The sequence below is a fragment of the Heliangelus exortis genome, chromosome 3 (genome assembly GCF_036169615.1).
Source record: "Heliangelus exortis chromosome 3, bHelExo1.hap1, whole genome shotgun sequence".
In the NCBI taxonomy this organism is placed as follows: Eukaryota; Metazoa; Chordata; class Aves; order Apodiformes; family Trochilidae; genus Heliangelus; species Heliangelus exortis.
The window spans coordinates 13,556,006-13,572,169 of NC_092424.1; the positions used below are offsets into that span (position 1 = coordinate 13,556,006).

Genomic DNA, 16,164 nt, shown 5'->3' on the forward strand with positions numbered 1-16,164 from the left:
CTTGGGTATCTCCATTCTTGCAGCACCTTCAGCTGCTGCTTTCCTAATGCATCTCACGTGCTCCTCTGGCTTGGAGAGGGGGGCAAGGAAGGGTGGTAAGCTGAACAAGGGATGTGGAGGGATGTGGAGATAACCCGGCCACCTCCTCTGCTTTAGGTCTGTGGGAATCTAAACCCAGGGAATGCTCATGCCCTAAGAATTTTAATGCCTTCAGAGCCAGAAGATGGGGCAGCATCTTTCAATCCTCTGCTAACAAGGAAAGTATAGCCCAGTAAGGCAGCAGATGTCACGCATGACAGCAGAAGCAAGGATCCACAACCTGGTCTTCTGGCACCTCCTTTGTTCATTCTTCAGCCACGATGCCAGGCACTCAGCAGGATGGCACAGGAATGGAGCACCACGCTGGGATCCCTCAGCCTTGGCCGTGAGTACTGCAAAGGCTCTGAAAGTGGGGAGTCCCAATGCCCCCACCCACCTTCTGCCATGCAAAGGACCCAAGGGAGCTGGTGGGCTGGGGAAGCTCCCACAGCCCTCAGATCCCTGGGGTAATGCTCAGCCTCCTGTTGCTTCAGGGGAGTGGGGTGGGTTAGATCACATGAGACTTCAGGTGCCCGCAGCAAGAACAAATGTTTATTAGAGTGTTAACTCTCCTCACCCCACATGTATACTGATGCTGTTTGGGGGTACCAGAGGATGATCCATCTACCGGACAGTCTGTAAAGAAGTCCTTTCCTGCTCCTCTGTGTAAGCTGGAGACTCTCACAAGGCAGACCCAGGGCAGGGTGGGGAAGTTCAGTCCTGCTCCTGGGCAGAAATACTACAAGAAAAGCCTCCTCTGTGTAGTGCTCATACTGACACCTTCTTCCCTCTGGGAAGGCAGCCTGAGGCCAACAAAACTTTTCCAAAGAGGAGAGGGGGGAGAAGTCTCTCAAAGTCGCTCTGCTCCCACTGAACTGCAGGCAGGCAAGGTCCAAGCGTGCAGCAGCACGGCACGAGGAGGCAGCCCAATGGGCCAAAGGGGATCCAGCTGCTCATTCAGAGCACACAAGAGGCTTCCCCGAGATCTTCAGGTCATCAAAGGGCAGCAAGGCGAGGAGCTGCAAAGGGAGAGGGTGTGGGTGTGTAAGGATCCTGGATCATGTCTCCATGGGGCTGGGGTAGGCACTGGCTGCCTCCCATGCCTGTAGCCTCCCACCTTCCCAAGGACACACCAAGAAACCCTGGCTGAGCTCTCCCTAGGCTCAACACAACATGTACCCACACACTCCCAGAGCCAATCCCTGCATCCTATGGGGGAGGATGGGCATGGCTAGAAATTCCTCCTAGGAGCAGAAGCTCCCTCAAATTGTCTGACTCCTGCAACCCCTGATCCTCTGGCAGAGCCACAGGCTTCCCCCCCTCACAGACTCACATCATCATTGCCATCAGCCAGGTCCTGAGCTGTCTCATTCTCCATGTTCCTCAGCAGGGTGTCAGCCCCAGAGTGCGAGAGGATGGTGGCGATGGCAGCATCCTTGCGACCCACAGCCAGGTGGAGTGGGGTGCACCCGTTGTACATCTGGGCATCCACGTACGCCCCGTTGTGCAGCAGGAACTGGACTGCCCTGCGGTTGTGGCACTCCACAGCAAGGTGCAATGGGGTCTTCCCACTTGTGCCCTCCTGCAGCCCAAAGACCACAAGGATATGGGTGTGGGATCCCCTTGGATGGACCTTCCCCCCCCACAGCACCCACCCGCACCCCCTTGACAGGGTGCAAAGGGGGCAGTCCACACTGTCACTGCACTCATAGCACCCAACAGCCCTGCAAAGATCTTTTCTCTCTTCTCCCTCAAAATTCAGTGCTTCCAAGCCCCACAGCGGTCCTATTACTGCCCTGCAGTGCCTGCCCCAAGGCTGGAGGGAGTGCCTAAGGGAGCCACACACCTTGCCCAAACTCACCTGAAAGTCTTACCATATCCCCAGCCTTACCTGAACATCAATGTTGGCGCCGCTCTTCAGCAGCAGAGACATCATTGGGATGTTCCCCTTCAAGGTGCTGATGTGCAGACAAGCCAAGCCTGGGGTGGGGAGGCAGGAGAGAGAGCCACTGTCAGCCTGGGCCACCCGACCTTGTCCCTTTGCCTGCCCTGCTGTGCTCCCAGATCCCTGCACACTCAACACATGGTCTCTGCCCCAACCTGGCTACCAGCTGTGCACCAGGCAGCTCTCAGGTCTCACCTTGCCAGTTCTGGAGCTGCAGATCTTGGTGTTGCTGGCGGGGTTGGTCCGTGCCCTCCTGTGGGGCAGTGCCCTGCAGCAGCTGCTGGGCACACTGCAGGCACTGCTGCTGGCAGGCCAGGTGCAGGGGTGTGTTGCCATTGCGGTCCTGCAGCCCAGGGTTCACTCCTTTGTGCATCAGTGCTTGGATCACGCTGGGTTGCTCCAGATACACGGCGAGGTGGAGCGGGGTCTAGAGAGGAGGTGGGGACAGAAATTAGAGAAAAGGACACCAGCCACAGGACACCAAATGTGGCTGCCTTGAAGAAGCATGTCCCTGTCCCAGGGTTAAGCACGGTTGACATCTGGGGCTGCAAACAAGCTTGCTGCTCCCCTGCACCTCAGCTCAAGGATCACCAGTGATCTCATAATTTTCCTGGGTTATTTACCCTGTCACATTCAAGCCATGCCTGCTCCACCTGCCCAGGCTGTTGTGACATCCTGGGGCCTCATGAAAGACCCATTCACTCTGTGGTGCTGGTTACTTTCACACCTCTCTCAGGGTACAACCCACACTCTTCTTCCCCTCTCTGAAAACAGGCTGCTTATACGAGACCTTCACCATGCTCTGGAGGAAGCAGGTTGGGGGTCCTGGGTAAAAGGCAGAAGGATTGGGCGTCTATCCAGGGAGCAGCCTGCAACACCTGCCTTCCTCCCTTCTGCTTATCACATCCACATACCTGAAAAAGATCATTTTGGATCTCCAGCACCTCCCTGGGCAGCTGAGCGATACAGCAAAGTGCCACAGCTGGGACACAGTGGATAATGGCCAAGTGAACCAACCTACAGAGGTGATAAAGGGAATTGGGGAGAAGAAACAAAAAAAGTGAGTTCCAAGTGTAATGCTGAGAAGCAGAGATACTTCACTGCTGCATGGAGGAACAAATAACCTCCCTGCCTTCCCCAGTCTCCTTCCCTTCCCACTAGCTCAGAGCTCCTCCATCTGGCCCTCTCCCCAAAGAAACTCAGCAGCAGGGCAAAGCAGGAACATGGCCTGAGGCTCCCCCACGGCAGTCCTTCACTCTGATCCTCATGGAGAACCAACTCTCCTGTCCCTGCTAAGCACCTCAGGATCCTCTCTTGGACATCACAGCACGTGTGGGACTTCGATTCAGCACTGCCCAAAGCCAGGCCACCAATTTGGGCATGTCTGAAGAGCCTGGGATGCATTTCTCAGAGCCCAAGGGCCAAGTTTGGCAGCTGTGGTGTGAGGTTTGGGCTCTGGCAGCTGCCTGGGGAATTCCAGTTCCCCAGTGCTGGTTGTGCACCACACTTCTGCTTTCCCTTCCGCAAAGGCAGGCAGACAGATCTGGGCAGGAGCCCAACGCTGGTCCAAGATCACCTGTGTGGCACAGTCCTCATGCCAGGCAACCTGCCAGCCCGCACCGATTTCCTCTTCTCTCCCCGATATCCTTCCCTTCGGCACTGCTGTGGCAGGGCTGGCATGCAGCCCACTGGCACAGGGGGACACCAGAGGTGTGGCTGTCAGAACTTGGTGGCCATCAGAGAGCTCACATCCTGATGACTGTGGTCCCTATGGTCATGGGGTGGCTGGGCAAACCAGAGTTCCCCAGCCCAAGGAGAGGTTTTATTTCCAGCTGGGTCTGACACTGGCCCCTACACAGTCAGAACTGAAGTGAGAGTGTGACAGAGGCAGAGCTGAGAGGGAATTTCCAGTCCCCTTTGCTGACCTGCTGCATTCCTGGTTGCCCCTGCGTAGAGGGACCAGCCCCCTGGCCAGCCCCAGACATGGGGGCAGCAAGAAGGCAGCAGCAAGGAGAGGGCAACAGTGAGGAGCAGGCAACAGGCAGAGCATGGCCAGCATGAACAGAGCCTCCTGCCACCTCCTCACCTCTGCACTGGGGTCCCTGGGTGGCTTTATCTCTCAAGGCTCAGCTCTGAGTGAAGCCCAGGCTTTAAGCAGGCTCCTGCCGCCCATGCTGCTTGTCAGAGGTGGGCAGGGCTGGGGTTCAAAGGGGTGAGAGCTGTGCCAGCCTTGGCAAGGTATCCCACTCAACAGAAGCCCAGCTTTGGGATGCTCCCTGCAGTGTAGGGGACTGACAGCATCTTTCTGCAGGGAGAAGGCAAGACATGGCCCTAAAATCTCACAGCAAAGAAGTGGGACTGGAGCTACCTTCTCAACAGCTGCAGGGAGGATATGAGTGTACTGAGGCCAAATTGTCCTGTACCTACCTCCTCCCAAGAGGGTTGAGCCAGCACTGTAGACCTCAGGCACCTTAAGCTAAGCTCCATCTTTGGCAGCAAAACAAGGCTGGTTCCTCTTTGCCCTGCCATCAAGGGACATGCTGTGCATGACAGGAGAGGCTTTGTCCCTGGGGAAGCCCCGGGTCACACAGCATCAGGGAGTTCCCCGCTGGAAGGAGAAGCCACCCACATTTGTCTCCACACTGCCATGAGTTGCCCCCTTGCTGCCTGTGCTCCTCAGGGCAGGGGACAGGGTGTGAGTCGGGGACAAGCAGCAGCACAAGCAGGGTCTGGACACCCTCATGGGGCAGAGGCACAGCTTCAGGGCTAAGGCCAGGCTAGCAGGAGACAGGAGTGAGGAGCAGAGCTGAGGGACCAGCTGCAAGAATATCTCTCCTCTCAGCAAGCTCTCACTGGCCCCAGCCTAGGCATGATGTGTGCAGGGAGTTTCCCTGCTGGGTTTTGAATCAGGCCTCCCCATCCCCATGGTGGCACCTGCACTGAGGTGTCCTTTGCTCTCTCACAGGGACAGCCCCTGTTTCTCCAAACCTGCTCCCAGGCACCACGCGTGGGAGGAGGCTGTGGGATCTGCCTTCTTCAGGTATGGCAAAGATAAGAGTGCTCTGAAAGGGGACTTTCCAAGGCAATTTGGCTTGAACTTTAAAACTCCGCTGCTTTCACTTTTCAGAGCCACGCTGGGCTCCCGCGGGAGAGAGAAGTGTCTGGGGTCGTGTCACACTCCAGCGAGCTCCGGTGTTCACAGGAATTCCCCTGGCCCCTCTGCATGACCCATGCCATGCCATGCTGTCACATGGGGACAAGTGAGGCAGCCACTGGGAGGGGGTGGAAACCCCAGTCAGCCCCCCACTGCCACTAGCACCTTGCTCTTCCTGCCTTGTGTTGCTTTGCAGCTCAACAAGATGATGGAGCCACTTGGGGCTCAGCTGATGTCAAGCAAGTTTGGGCATCTATGCCATGGAGGCGATGGGGGTGACCATCCACAGCTGGCCAGAGCTCAGGATTTCACCTAGAAGCTGGGGCATGCTGGCTCTAAAGGATTGCTTTTCCCTTCCTACCCTCCCTCTTCCTTCTCCACTCAAGTACAGCCACCTTCTGTGCTTTCATTTCTGCATTTGTTTCCCCCTTTCCTCATTGTCATCCCTCAGCTTCCTGAAGCAGCTGAGAGAACCACGAGCTACTTGGGGGAATTATAGCAAGGCCACCAAGATGGGATGAGCCCACCAAGAGCATACATGGACCCAGGCACCCTGTACGAGGGGCAGTGATGCCAGACAGGAATCAGGATTGTCTCCTGATAACCCAGGAAACCTCCTATGCCTAGGAGACCTGAGGCACAAGCATCATGCTAATCTCTACTCTCTTCCAGCCAAGGCTGCCAGCACACCTCTCTCTCTGCCACAGCACTCACATGTGCAGCTCCTCTGCCTTTCCCCACTGCCCTGCTACCTCCCTCCCTCCCCATGCTCCTGCCTGCAGTCACAGGAGTGGATGCTCTGCAGGAACTATTAGAAAGGGCAGGGGATGGAGGAGCTGTGGGTAGGGGAAACTTTGCCCACCTAGTAGGACAGACACTGGGCTTGGTCTCAGCTTCTCCACTCGCTCAGCACAAAGTTCCCATGGGCACAGGGCATCCCAGGCACAAGGTGATCTACATATCACCAGAGATAACAATCCTGGAGCAGAAAGGTCAGGGCCATCTCTGGGGATATCCCCAGGCTGAACTGCCATGCCCAAGATGTTACTATTTTAGGCACAGAAGAACACACATTTACACAATGCTGTTCATCACCCAGGCTTTTAAAGTGACCTCAAGTGCCTGGTAGGAAAACTGTTCATGTCTGAGGATGCCGACAACTGGAGGCAAGGAGTAAGAGTAAGTTGACACCCAGCTCTAACACAAGCAGAACTGATGAAGTCTCACCAGTTCCCTAGCTATCCTCTTCCCTCCCTCTGGAAAACAGGGTCACCATGTAGATCCCCCCATCTGTTCAGCAAGATGCCATGTCCTCAAAGCAGCCTCTTTCTTCACCATCTCACTCCAGAAGCACCTAGGACAAGAGATCCAGCATTCAGAGCAATCTGTTTTAACAATTTTTTCTCTCTCTCTTGATAAGGTGGCATGAACAGTTTGCTCCTGGCTTCTTATTTTGGCTGAGTGGAACAGGAGGAAATCTCTCAAACAATTTCCACAAGAGAAACTTGCTCAGGGGAGGAAAGGGCCCCAGCAGAGGAGGAGAGGAGACCAAGAGAGGAGGAAAACAGGAGAGGAATTCCATGCTTACCCTGGTCTCCTGTTTCAGCCCTGTAACCTGCACTGGTAACCACTTCCTCAGCCATCAGAATGAACCTCTGCCAGCAGGCTCAGCCTCCTCCACTAGCCTGACTCAGTTCCCTTCCTCCCTACATGCCAATGTAATGCTACTTGGCTCCATAAAATTGTGCCAGCTGCCCTCTGACAGCTCCACGGGAGCAGCAGATCCCAGCCAGCTGTATGCTCATCCCCACACCCCTCCTGCTCTGGATATCCTGTTCTGCGGGTTTCTTCTCCACTTCTCTGGGCAAAGCCCTTTCAGCCATTGGGTTCATCCCCCTTAACCCCAGCTTGGGCAGCAGATGCTTCCCAGCCTGCTGCTCCTGGGTCCAAAGGGAGGGATGTGAAGCAATGGGTGGTAGGAGAGGCAGCCTCCACCTTTCCTGTGGTGCTTTGCCCTGGGTCTGGTGCGTGTGCTGGTGGGTGACTGGCAGGGCAGGCACTGCACGAGGACTGGGGGAGGAAGAGAAGGGAAGATGAAGGTGCCCCTGATAGCCCATGTACTGCATCTCTGGCCTTACATCCTCTAGATCTGCACTCACACAGTTGAGCATTTTGTTCTGTTTCTGAGCAGCTGGTAGGTCCTGCATTGCAGAAACACTAATGTCAGATGCACACGGACTGGCCCCTGTAAAACAAGGGTCTGTCCTGTGCTACCATTACTGCAGGGATGAGCCAGACCAGAAAGCAGGTGTATGGAGCTGGTTTCACAGACATGGGCCAAGAAGCAAGATGAATTATTACAATAAAAGCAGCAAACGTCCTTAAAGGTCTATTGGATGTGGCCACTTGCTTTCAAACAGAGCAAATTCCCATTCTTGCTCACCAGGAGAAAAATACATTCTACAGTTTCTGTACTCACAGAGATATCTTGAGGTCAGAACAGCCTCTTGCAAGAGGACAGTGCCTGGACTTTGCCAGTCAGTACGACACACCCTGACAATCATTTACAGCACACATATCCTCACTGCTTCAGTGCCCCATTTTCGTTTAATGAGACAGAATCCATGGATCTAGGATGTCTCAGGGCCCACCTTCAGCCCTGCATCCACCCCAGTCATAGGGGCTTCCCATCTCTGGGATTCAGAGAACATCCCACGCTGCTCCCCCAGAGGTGCTCAGTAACCACTCTCACAGCTCAAGAAACCCACACCTTCTCTTCCTACAAAAGCTGCATCTGACTTCTCTTTCATCCACATTGCATTAAAAAAATAAAACAACAAAAATCAAAACTTTCTTTCTTAATTTAGCTGAGCTCAACCCCTTCCCAGAGTGGCCAAGCCTGCCTGTAGAGTGTAAGGACCTGAAGCTCTGCTCACCTCAACTGATCTGTTACAGCCCGGCAGCAGGCTTATGCAGCCCAGGACATGGAAATTTCCAGCAATTCTTTCCTTTTTTTTTCTGTGATGAAGTTATCTGTGCATTTCCTCAGCTCCAAGGCAAACCTATACAGGTGGAAAGTCTGAAGAAATTTCCTCCAGGAGAGGCTGAAGTCATCCAAACAGGGGAAAAACATTTCTTCTTGCCTGCACCACCTCAGAGGGCTGCCTTTGTACATGTGTGACCCCTGCGGCAACCAGCAACTCCTGAAGCATCTGAAAGGAGCCTATGCAGAGCTGTCTGCCCTTGCTAGGAGTGTCACCAAACCCTCCTTTGCCCACCAAACTTCTGAGCATACACAGAAGAAAAGCTGAGAGTCCAGGCTCAGGAAGCTGGACATATCAGGTTCCCTTCCTCCTCCAGACAGCCCCACATCAGGACTCATTTTTATCTCTGGCCCACAACAGTGGTGTACTAAGGGAACAACCCAGGAGGAACTCAAGCTCCCCTGGCAATTGGGCAAGGAACTTTCCAAAGTCCCTCCAGTAAAAACAAGGGCATCCCTGCTTCTCATTAACTATGGCCACCTCACTGCTGTGCAGCCAGCAGCAGCCCAGCCCAGCTGAGTACAAGGACTCCCAGCCCAACCAGCAACCAGAGGCACTCTCTTCTAAAACTGTCTCTCCAGCCCTCTGCCTCTTTTTTCTTCTTCCATGGTGGTTTCCCTTTGCTGTCACACACTGAGAGTTCTCCCAGGTGCACACACTGGGATCCAGGAGTACAGGGGTTCAACAACACCCCTGGTCAGCAGGGCAAGCACCCAGCAAGCAGCCACACCAGAGCATGCAGCCTGAATGGGAACAGCCTCTATTCTCCTGCATGGGGAAGATTTCTAACACAGGGCTACACAAGATGGGAGGGTTACAGTTGGCACATGCTGGTGGACTGTTAGAAGTAGTTCTTGACCCTGTGAGATGAGCCTTCATGCTCAATGCCTACTCAGGCAGGCAAAGGCTCAGCAGGGAAGGCCCTTCACTACCATCACGTGGAGAGGAGCTCCCATGGGGCCCCCGTTTTACTCCATTTACTGTCCTTGTTAAAGCATCTCAGCCCACAATTCACAGGCACGTGATTTCTTACCAGCAGACGGGGCAGCACTTTTCTCTGGTGGAAGGAGGAAGTCAAACTTCCTCTGCTCCCCCCCTCCCTGAAACATGCACCCAACCAAAACCGCTCAGCCCCATTTTCCATCAGGAGGCTGAAATCTCTCTCCCGTGATTGAGCTGGGGGACCCCCGCCACGTTGCTTTGCATACAGTCTCTGTGCAGAAGACAACCACCCTCCCGTCAAAGCACAGACCCCAGCCCTTCACAGCACAGCATGGCCGGAGGGCCCAGAGCAAACCTCCGCACTCTGCCCAGCTGCCCAAGGAGCCCATCACCATGGCATCAGGTACTGATGGCATAAACTGGTGCGCTCCTCAAGGACCAGCATGGGCAGAAAGGGAAATCTGTTTTTAAGACAGAATATAAAATCCAATAGAGAACATATAGTCTGAGAGAGAGAAAACCCAGCGTGATTTCCGACACTTGATGAATCAACTCTGTCTCTGCAGAGCTGGCAAAAGCTTTCATGAGCCCAAGGTTTTCCCTTGTGCTGTAATCCAACAGGCAGTCCCATCACACCCCATCCCACCTTGAAGGATGCAGTTCCAGGACACTGGATTCATGCATCTGTGTGGGGAGGCCAGAAAGCAGGAAGTTTCCTTGGTGAATCCTAACAAAGGTTGAGCTTGTCTGGAGGCTGGCCACAGCAATGAACTGTCTGCAGGCTGCTCAGAGCTGGCCATACCTGCTAGCTGTAACCTCCCCTCTCTTTGCTTCCATGCAGAGCAGTCCCATCAGGACTCAATTCAGGAGAAAGGGAGCTGGGTTACAAGACAAATGCTTGGAGGAGACTGCTTGGTTCACAAGGAAAAGATGGGTGCTTGGAGGAGACAGAGCTTGAGTGCCCCAGGGCTTGCCCTCTACTCTGCTGCAGAATAAACAGGATACATATCACTGCCCTAAGTGCACCCACCATCTTCCGCCTGTTCCTCATCCTTGACCTCTCCTACCATGCCCAACTCTGCTTCTTTCTCTTGAGGACTGATGTGCTGTAGCCCAGCTTCCTGAAGCTGAAGGACCAACAGTGGCAATGGGGGGAGTTGAGGCTTTTGTAGATGATTCTAGGAAGATGGCACCCACACAGTTCCCTGGCCATCACACACACATCTATCCTGTTGGCTAATTTCCTTCCTCCATATGCTAGACCCATTCTAATTTTGATCATGGGGAGAGCCAGTTTTAGCCCCATTGCTTCATTCTGCCTGGGCTAACAGGGCCTCTTGCAGAGGCAGGCATGAAAATATCCAAAACAGACCCTGCTGATGCTCCAACCACCCAAGCTCCTCATCTCAGCCTCCACCTCCTACACTTCCCCCACAAGCATCAGGCTGACAAACACAGCTCCCTCCCAGGCACACCTCAAGGAGGCACAGGGGGATGAGCCCAAGGAAAATACAGACAGCCAGGATTTCTGCCAGACAGCCAAGACTTTCATCAGATCTCTTTGTATGAGCTCAGTGCTCCTCTCCACTCTATACCAGCCAGGGCAGCTGGGGAAACAGGAACTACTCAGCCAAAACCCCTGAACTTTTTGTATTTTCAGAATTACAATTACAGGACAATAAGTCTTCTGAATTACAGGACAGCCCAAGCCTTCTGATATATATTGATAGTAAGATTTTATTTCTTGGTCTGGAGCTGTTTTATGGCAGAAGTTCAATCAAGGAACATAAGGAAATGTGCTGCTGGCAGAGATGAAAAGAAGTCAATGGGTTTGGCTGGCTGGATGAAAGGGATGCATCCTGTGACCATCTGATCCAGATGAGCAATTGCTCCTTAGACTCTGGCATTACTATCAGCCCTGACTTGTTTTTGCATACAAAACCGGTGGCAGTTCAATGAGCTGCTGAGCACTCGCAGTCCCCGTTTGCGCCGACCGGAATGGAGGATGTTCAGCATTTCTAAATATAAATGCCACCTACCTCTGCCGCAGGGTCAGGAGGAAAGACAGGAATAGCAAAGACAGAAATCCACAGCCTCACCACTCCAACCACAAGAACAGCATTTTTTCCCAGTGCTGGGAGCAGATCCCAGGAAGGCCAGCTCCCTACACAGATATGGCCAGACCATAGTGTACGAGCTACAGTGCTGGCAGACTTTTTGCTCCCTCCCTTTTTCTTTACAGATTTCCTGTTCTGAACTGCACTCGGAGTGAGAGAAAACAGGAGAGCAACTGCAACTGTTTGGAGAGCTCTCTGAGAGCCTCTCCTGCCTACAGTAACCAAGGCACCACCAATTAATGTTTCCCTAGTTAATTAGATGCTTGCGTTAGGCTCTGGCCGAGCAAGTCTGACAAGCAAAGGCCTCAGACACCTAACAAAACAGCCCCAAGCAGTAAAAGCATCTCCAGGAAGATGAATCTACTGGGCTCACTGAAGAACGGCAAGCAGGGAGCCCTGGGCACACGGTGATGGGCTGGCCCAGGGGTTCATCATTTCCACAGCTCTGCTTAAAAGACCCTTGTCTCTCTCACTGGGCATCACGTCTCCAGCATTACAGCTGGGAAAGGTGGTGAAGCACCTCCATTCAAAAGAGCCCAAGAGACAGGCTGTAGATAGGACAGGACTAGAAAGCACAACCCAGGTGCCCCACTGCGGAGCATGGAAGGGTGGGCTTAGTCCAGCATTGCTTGCTTCATGACTTCCAGCCAATCTTTGGAGCAGATCCCACAATGAACATTAATGAACTAATTAACAGATGCACAGGCTCCTTCCTCACCAGGAAGCAAACAAACACAGGCTGGCTCCCAGTTCATCTTCAGCCTCAGCACCAGATGTGCTCTAGCCAAGAAAGGACAGAGCCTCCTCACTGCTCCTACTACTGAAGACATGCTTGCTTATGTTGGTGCCACTTTGTTTCTTTTCCTCTTGCAGCATTACTCTGTATTGAACTCGAGAACTGGGACTGGGGCAGAGCTTTGCCCTTCCTAGCTGCAAGCATGCTTCACTTGTGCTTTGTGTATGTGCTTATGATGAAAACCTTCTATTGAGGGAATATAGACAGGAAAGGGATGTGATTAGCTGAAGGCAGTTACCAGAAGCCAAACCAAATACCTCCATTGATGCCTTCAGCCTTGAGAGGGCATTACGGATGTGGGAACACCTCCCCCCTTCATTAAAAGAAATACTCATCTCCATCAAAGAGGCTCAGGGCAACAGCCCCGTAGTGGAGCATGTGTCACAGCTGTGCTGAAAACTGGGGCTGTGCAGGTGGGTTGGCAAAGCAAGGCCATTTCTACCTGAGAACAAAGTTCTTGGGTTGCTCGGCTGAGCAATGTCTGTGGCTCTGACACAGCCACAGCCACCTCAAGGTCTTATCCTGCACAGCCAATCTCCTTGTGGGTCTTGCTTGTATTCCGTCTCGCACAGCCTTAAGCCTCCCCCATTGAGGAGGAAATGTTGCACTCTGGTGAAGAGACAGCAGGGGGGGGGGTTTGATTTGTTCCCACACCACCTTCTCATTGCTACCAGCCCCACAAGTGGAAGTTGGCTTCCTACTGCGGGTTTGTAGGTTGTGCACCACATTGCCTGGGATGCCCCTCCTGGCTCACTCTGCTGGACCTGGCAGGGATGCCCCACTGGTTACCCACCCAAACCCACGTCAGGGTGCCAAGCATCCACGCACAGCAAAAGGAGGCAGCCCTTCATAGTCCGGCTGAACGGATGCTCCTCGGGAGAGGGCTGAGGACTACTGCTGATAAAAGCCTGGCTTATCTCCCGGCACCGGCTGCCGGCCACCAGGGGCCAAGCGCAGGGCTTGAGGGGGTCCGGCGTTGGCAAACCGCCCCGAGGGGAGGGGGCGGGAGAGCAGGGGGCAGGGGCCGGGTTCACTCACGTGTCTCCATCCTCCGAAAGGTAGGCGAGGGCCTTCAGCTGCTGCCGGCTGAGCCCCTCGGGGGGCGGCGGCGCTTCCTCGGCGCTGCCGGCGGCCGGCAGCGCGGGCAGAGCCTCGGGAAGAGCGCCGGAGCCGTAGCTGGAGTCCAGCCGCTCCTCGGCGGCCGTCTCGGCGGGGGGAACCTCGACGGCGGCAGCGGGGGTGTCCCTGCCTCCCGGCAGCGATCGCAGCGACTCGATGCCCGAGTCGCACTGCCCCTCCTCGCCCTCCCAGCCCACCGCCTCTTTGCGGCACTCGCCGCCCGCCGCCCGCGACATCGCTCAGCGCCCACCGCCCGCTCGCCCCGGCCCCGTTCGCAGCCCCGACCCCAGCCCCGGCCCCGGCGCCGGGGGGCTCATGGCCGGAAAGCCAGCGAGCCGCCGGCGCGGGGAATGAGGCTCCGCGGCTCCTCCTCCTGCCCGCACTGAGTCAGCCACGCCCGGCCCCGCCTGCTCGGGATTCCCCCTCCGCCGCCCAAAACCGGGCCCCTTGCAGGAGCAATAGGAGGGAGGACGCCCACCCGTGGGGACGGCTGCGGGCCGGCAGCCTGGTGTGAGCTGGGGAGGCGGGTTCCCCAGGTCGAGTGGGACGTGCCGGTGTGTCCTGACCTGCCCGCTCCTCTGCCCTGTTTGCTCGGGTTCTTGAAATAGCAGGCAGGTTTGCCAGGGGTGGGAGAGGGGCCTTGTCACACCAGTGGTGTGTGGGTGAGGATGCTGTTGCGTGTGCAGGTGCTGACTGAAGCCGCAGGCTCTGTGGGAAACGATATGGTGGATTTCAGTAATTGGTGGCAGAGACAGACAGGTGTGAACTGGAGTTGCTTTGCCACTGTTTAATCCGTTTCACCCACTGAGACACCTTCTTCTCTGCCCTGCCTGTACAGGCAAAGCAGAAGGCTGCGTGGTTGCTTCAGCTGGCTGTACAAGTCACTCAGTCTGTCTGCTTCCCACCACCTTTCTGTGCTGCAAATAAAAAGCCCAAAGCCCAAAGAGGTTGCTGTGGCTCACACAAGAGCAGACAGGACACAGAGATCAAAGCTGAAAATAGAAATGCAAACAAAGGCTCGTGAATGATTGACCAGGCTGCATTTCAGTGCTATCCTTCCAACATCAAAACTATCCAGTTGTGTTCCTTGTGGATCTGCATTAGTTACTTTCCAGTGACCCAAGCAGTTGGCTTTCCTCAGAAATTAACCTAGATAGCTCTGGACACAGGTGACACTTTAAAGTCAGTTTCACTTACTGCTTTTATTGCTTGACACACTTCTGCACCTCCTCAGGGTGCCCATCTTTCCAGTTCAACCCAGGAGAGGAAGGACCCCTTCATGCCATCCACTTGCAAGGGAGCTCACCTGGGAAGATCTAGGTGGTGGGTATGGGACCCAGCTCACACAGGCCATATGCAAAGCATCAATGACTTCCCCCTCCTGTGCTGCATCTGACACTTCAGGTTTGCATCACTCCCTCAGCACTGGCCAGCAGGATTTCAACCATGCCTTGCTGCAGGCTAGCTACCCACGTAAAGTGTCCCTGAGCAAGCAGGAAGAAAGGTTTTGGGACGTGAGGGCAGCAGGAAGCAGGCAGGGAAGTCTCTGTTGGCATCAATACTTTCTAGTCACAAGTTTTCCTCCCACACTCAGGATCTGTTTCGGTATCTCCAGATGTGTCCCTGGCACTGGTCGGCTGCAAAACTCTTACATCTTACCAGTTCTGTCAAATGCAGGGCAGGGATCTGTGAAATACATTCATGTCACTCTCTCTCATGCCCTGGTGGTAGCTGCATCCCAGCTTCATGTTGACCTGCAGCTGATGCTCCTGACTCACCCAGATTTTCTATACTTTCAGCTTTCTGTACACAATTGCTTCTAAGTTACCCATCAAATACCTTCCAAAATGCCTTTGTAATTTTGTCTAGTAATATACTAGATGCTACTAGAAACACAGTTCCATTGTGGAATGATTTCTTATAGACATTTGCATGGATGAAATCAGGTACTGTGAGAGATCCACATTGGCCAAATCAGTGCAGACCTGTGGGATGATGCACAAAGATTTCACTTTTGTGTGAACTGGTTGCTACTTGGCTTTGTAGCAAGTGCCAGTCATACTCTTCTCTTGTGATGTTCCAGTTATGGCATAGGTGTGGAGCCTGCTTCCTGGGCTAGTACAGGCCCAGGAGTGGTTCAGCCAAAGCACGGGGCCTGAGCTTATAAACTGTGGACCAGCTCTGCGGGGAGCAACTCGAGATCCACCATGTGGGACTCTACAGTCCACTGCAAGCTGTCTATACCTCTGGCTGCCAGGCAGAAGCTTTTCTCTGCTGCTGATGTGCACTTAGCTGGAGCCAGTGATCTTGCAGCTTCCCTGAAGTGAGCCCAGAACTTTCTTTAGTGCTCTTCTAGGGCTGTATTTCAGTGGTCTGCTACAGCTGAGCTGCAGACATCAGGCTCCCCCCATAAAATCATCTATGCCACCCAGCTGCCCAGGTCCAGTCTCTCTGGACTCTAACCTTCTAACTACACCCAGCAATACTCAGCTCAGGCACCATATCCTTGCCATCCCTCTTCTGGCTGGATGAGCTTATACTAACCCTTTGGACAAGTTGACTGGGGAGTCTGAAAGATGAACTTGCCCACTCTGTCCCATCACTTGCTTTCTGTAACTCATGCAGCAAGGCCTGCGCAATGTTTCATGCTCTCTGCTTGTCATAGAACTTTCTGCCTGACCATGCAAGTTTAGGGGTTTCATTATTTTCAGCAGCTTTAAATACAGGTAGGTATCCATATCCACATGGATATATTACAGATACATATGTAATATACATACATAATGTATTTGCAGGTAGTGGTTGAGTGAATAAAAACATTTAAATATAATAGGAAGCAAGTCTTGAAGTTCTGATTTGTTTATGAGGATTTAAAAAATGAAACTGTAATTCTGGGCTCTCTCCAGCCCCCTTTAACATGTGTCACTTAAAATGGTTAAGATTGCAGGGAAAAATAAAATTATATATTC

At 53.8% G+C, this 16,164-nt stretch overlaps 1 protein-coding gene across 1 annotated transcript; it reads right to left on the reverse strand.

The window, feature by feature from the left end:
• Positions 1-608: 608 nt before the first annotated feature.
• NFKBIE (NFKB inhibitor epsilon) lies at positions 609-13,597 on the reverse strand. The gene is made up of 6 exons (XM_071739330.1): positions 13,115-13,597; positions 2,938-3,040; positions 2,219-2,450; positions 1,970-2,058; positions 1,412-1,660; positions 609-1,097 (listed from the first exon to the last, which is right to left on the reverse strand). Exons 1-6 carry the CDS (start codon positions 13,429-13,431, stop codon positions 1,032-1,034), a joined length of 1,056 nt encoding a protein of 351 aa, XP_071595431.1. The 5' UTR covers positions 13,432-13,597; the 3' UTR covers positions 609-1,031.
• Positions 13,598-16,164: the final 2,567 nt, after the last annotated feature.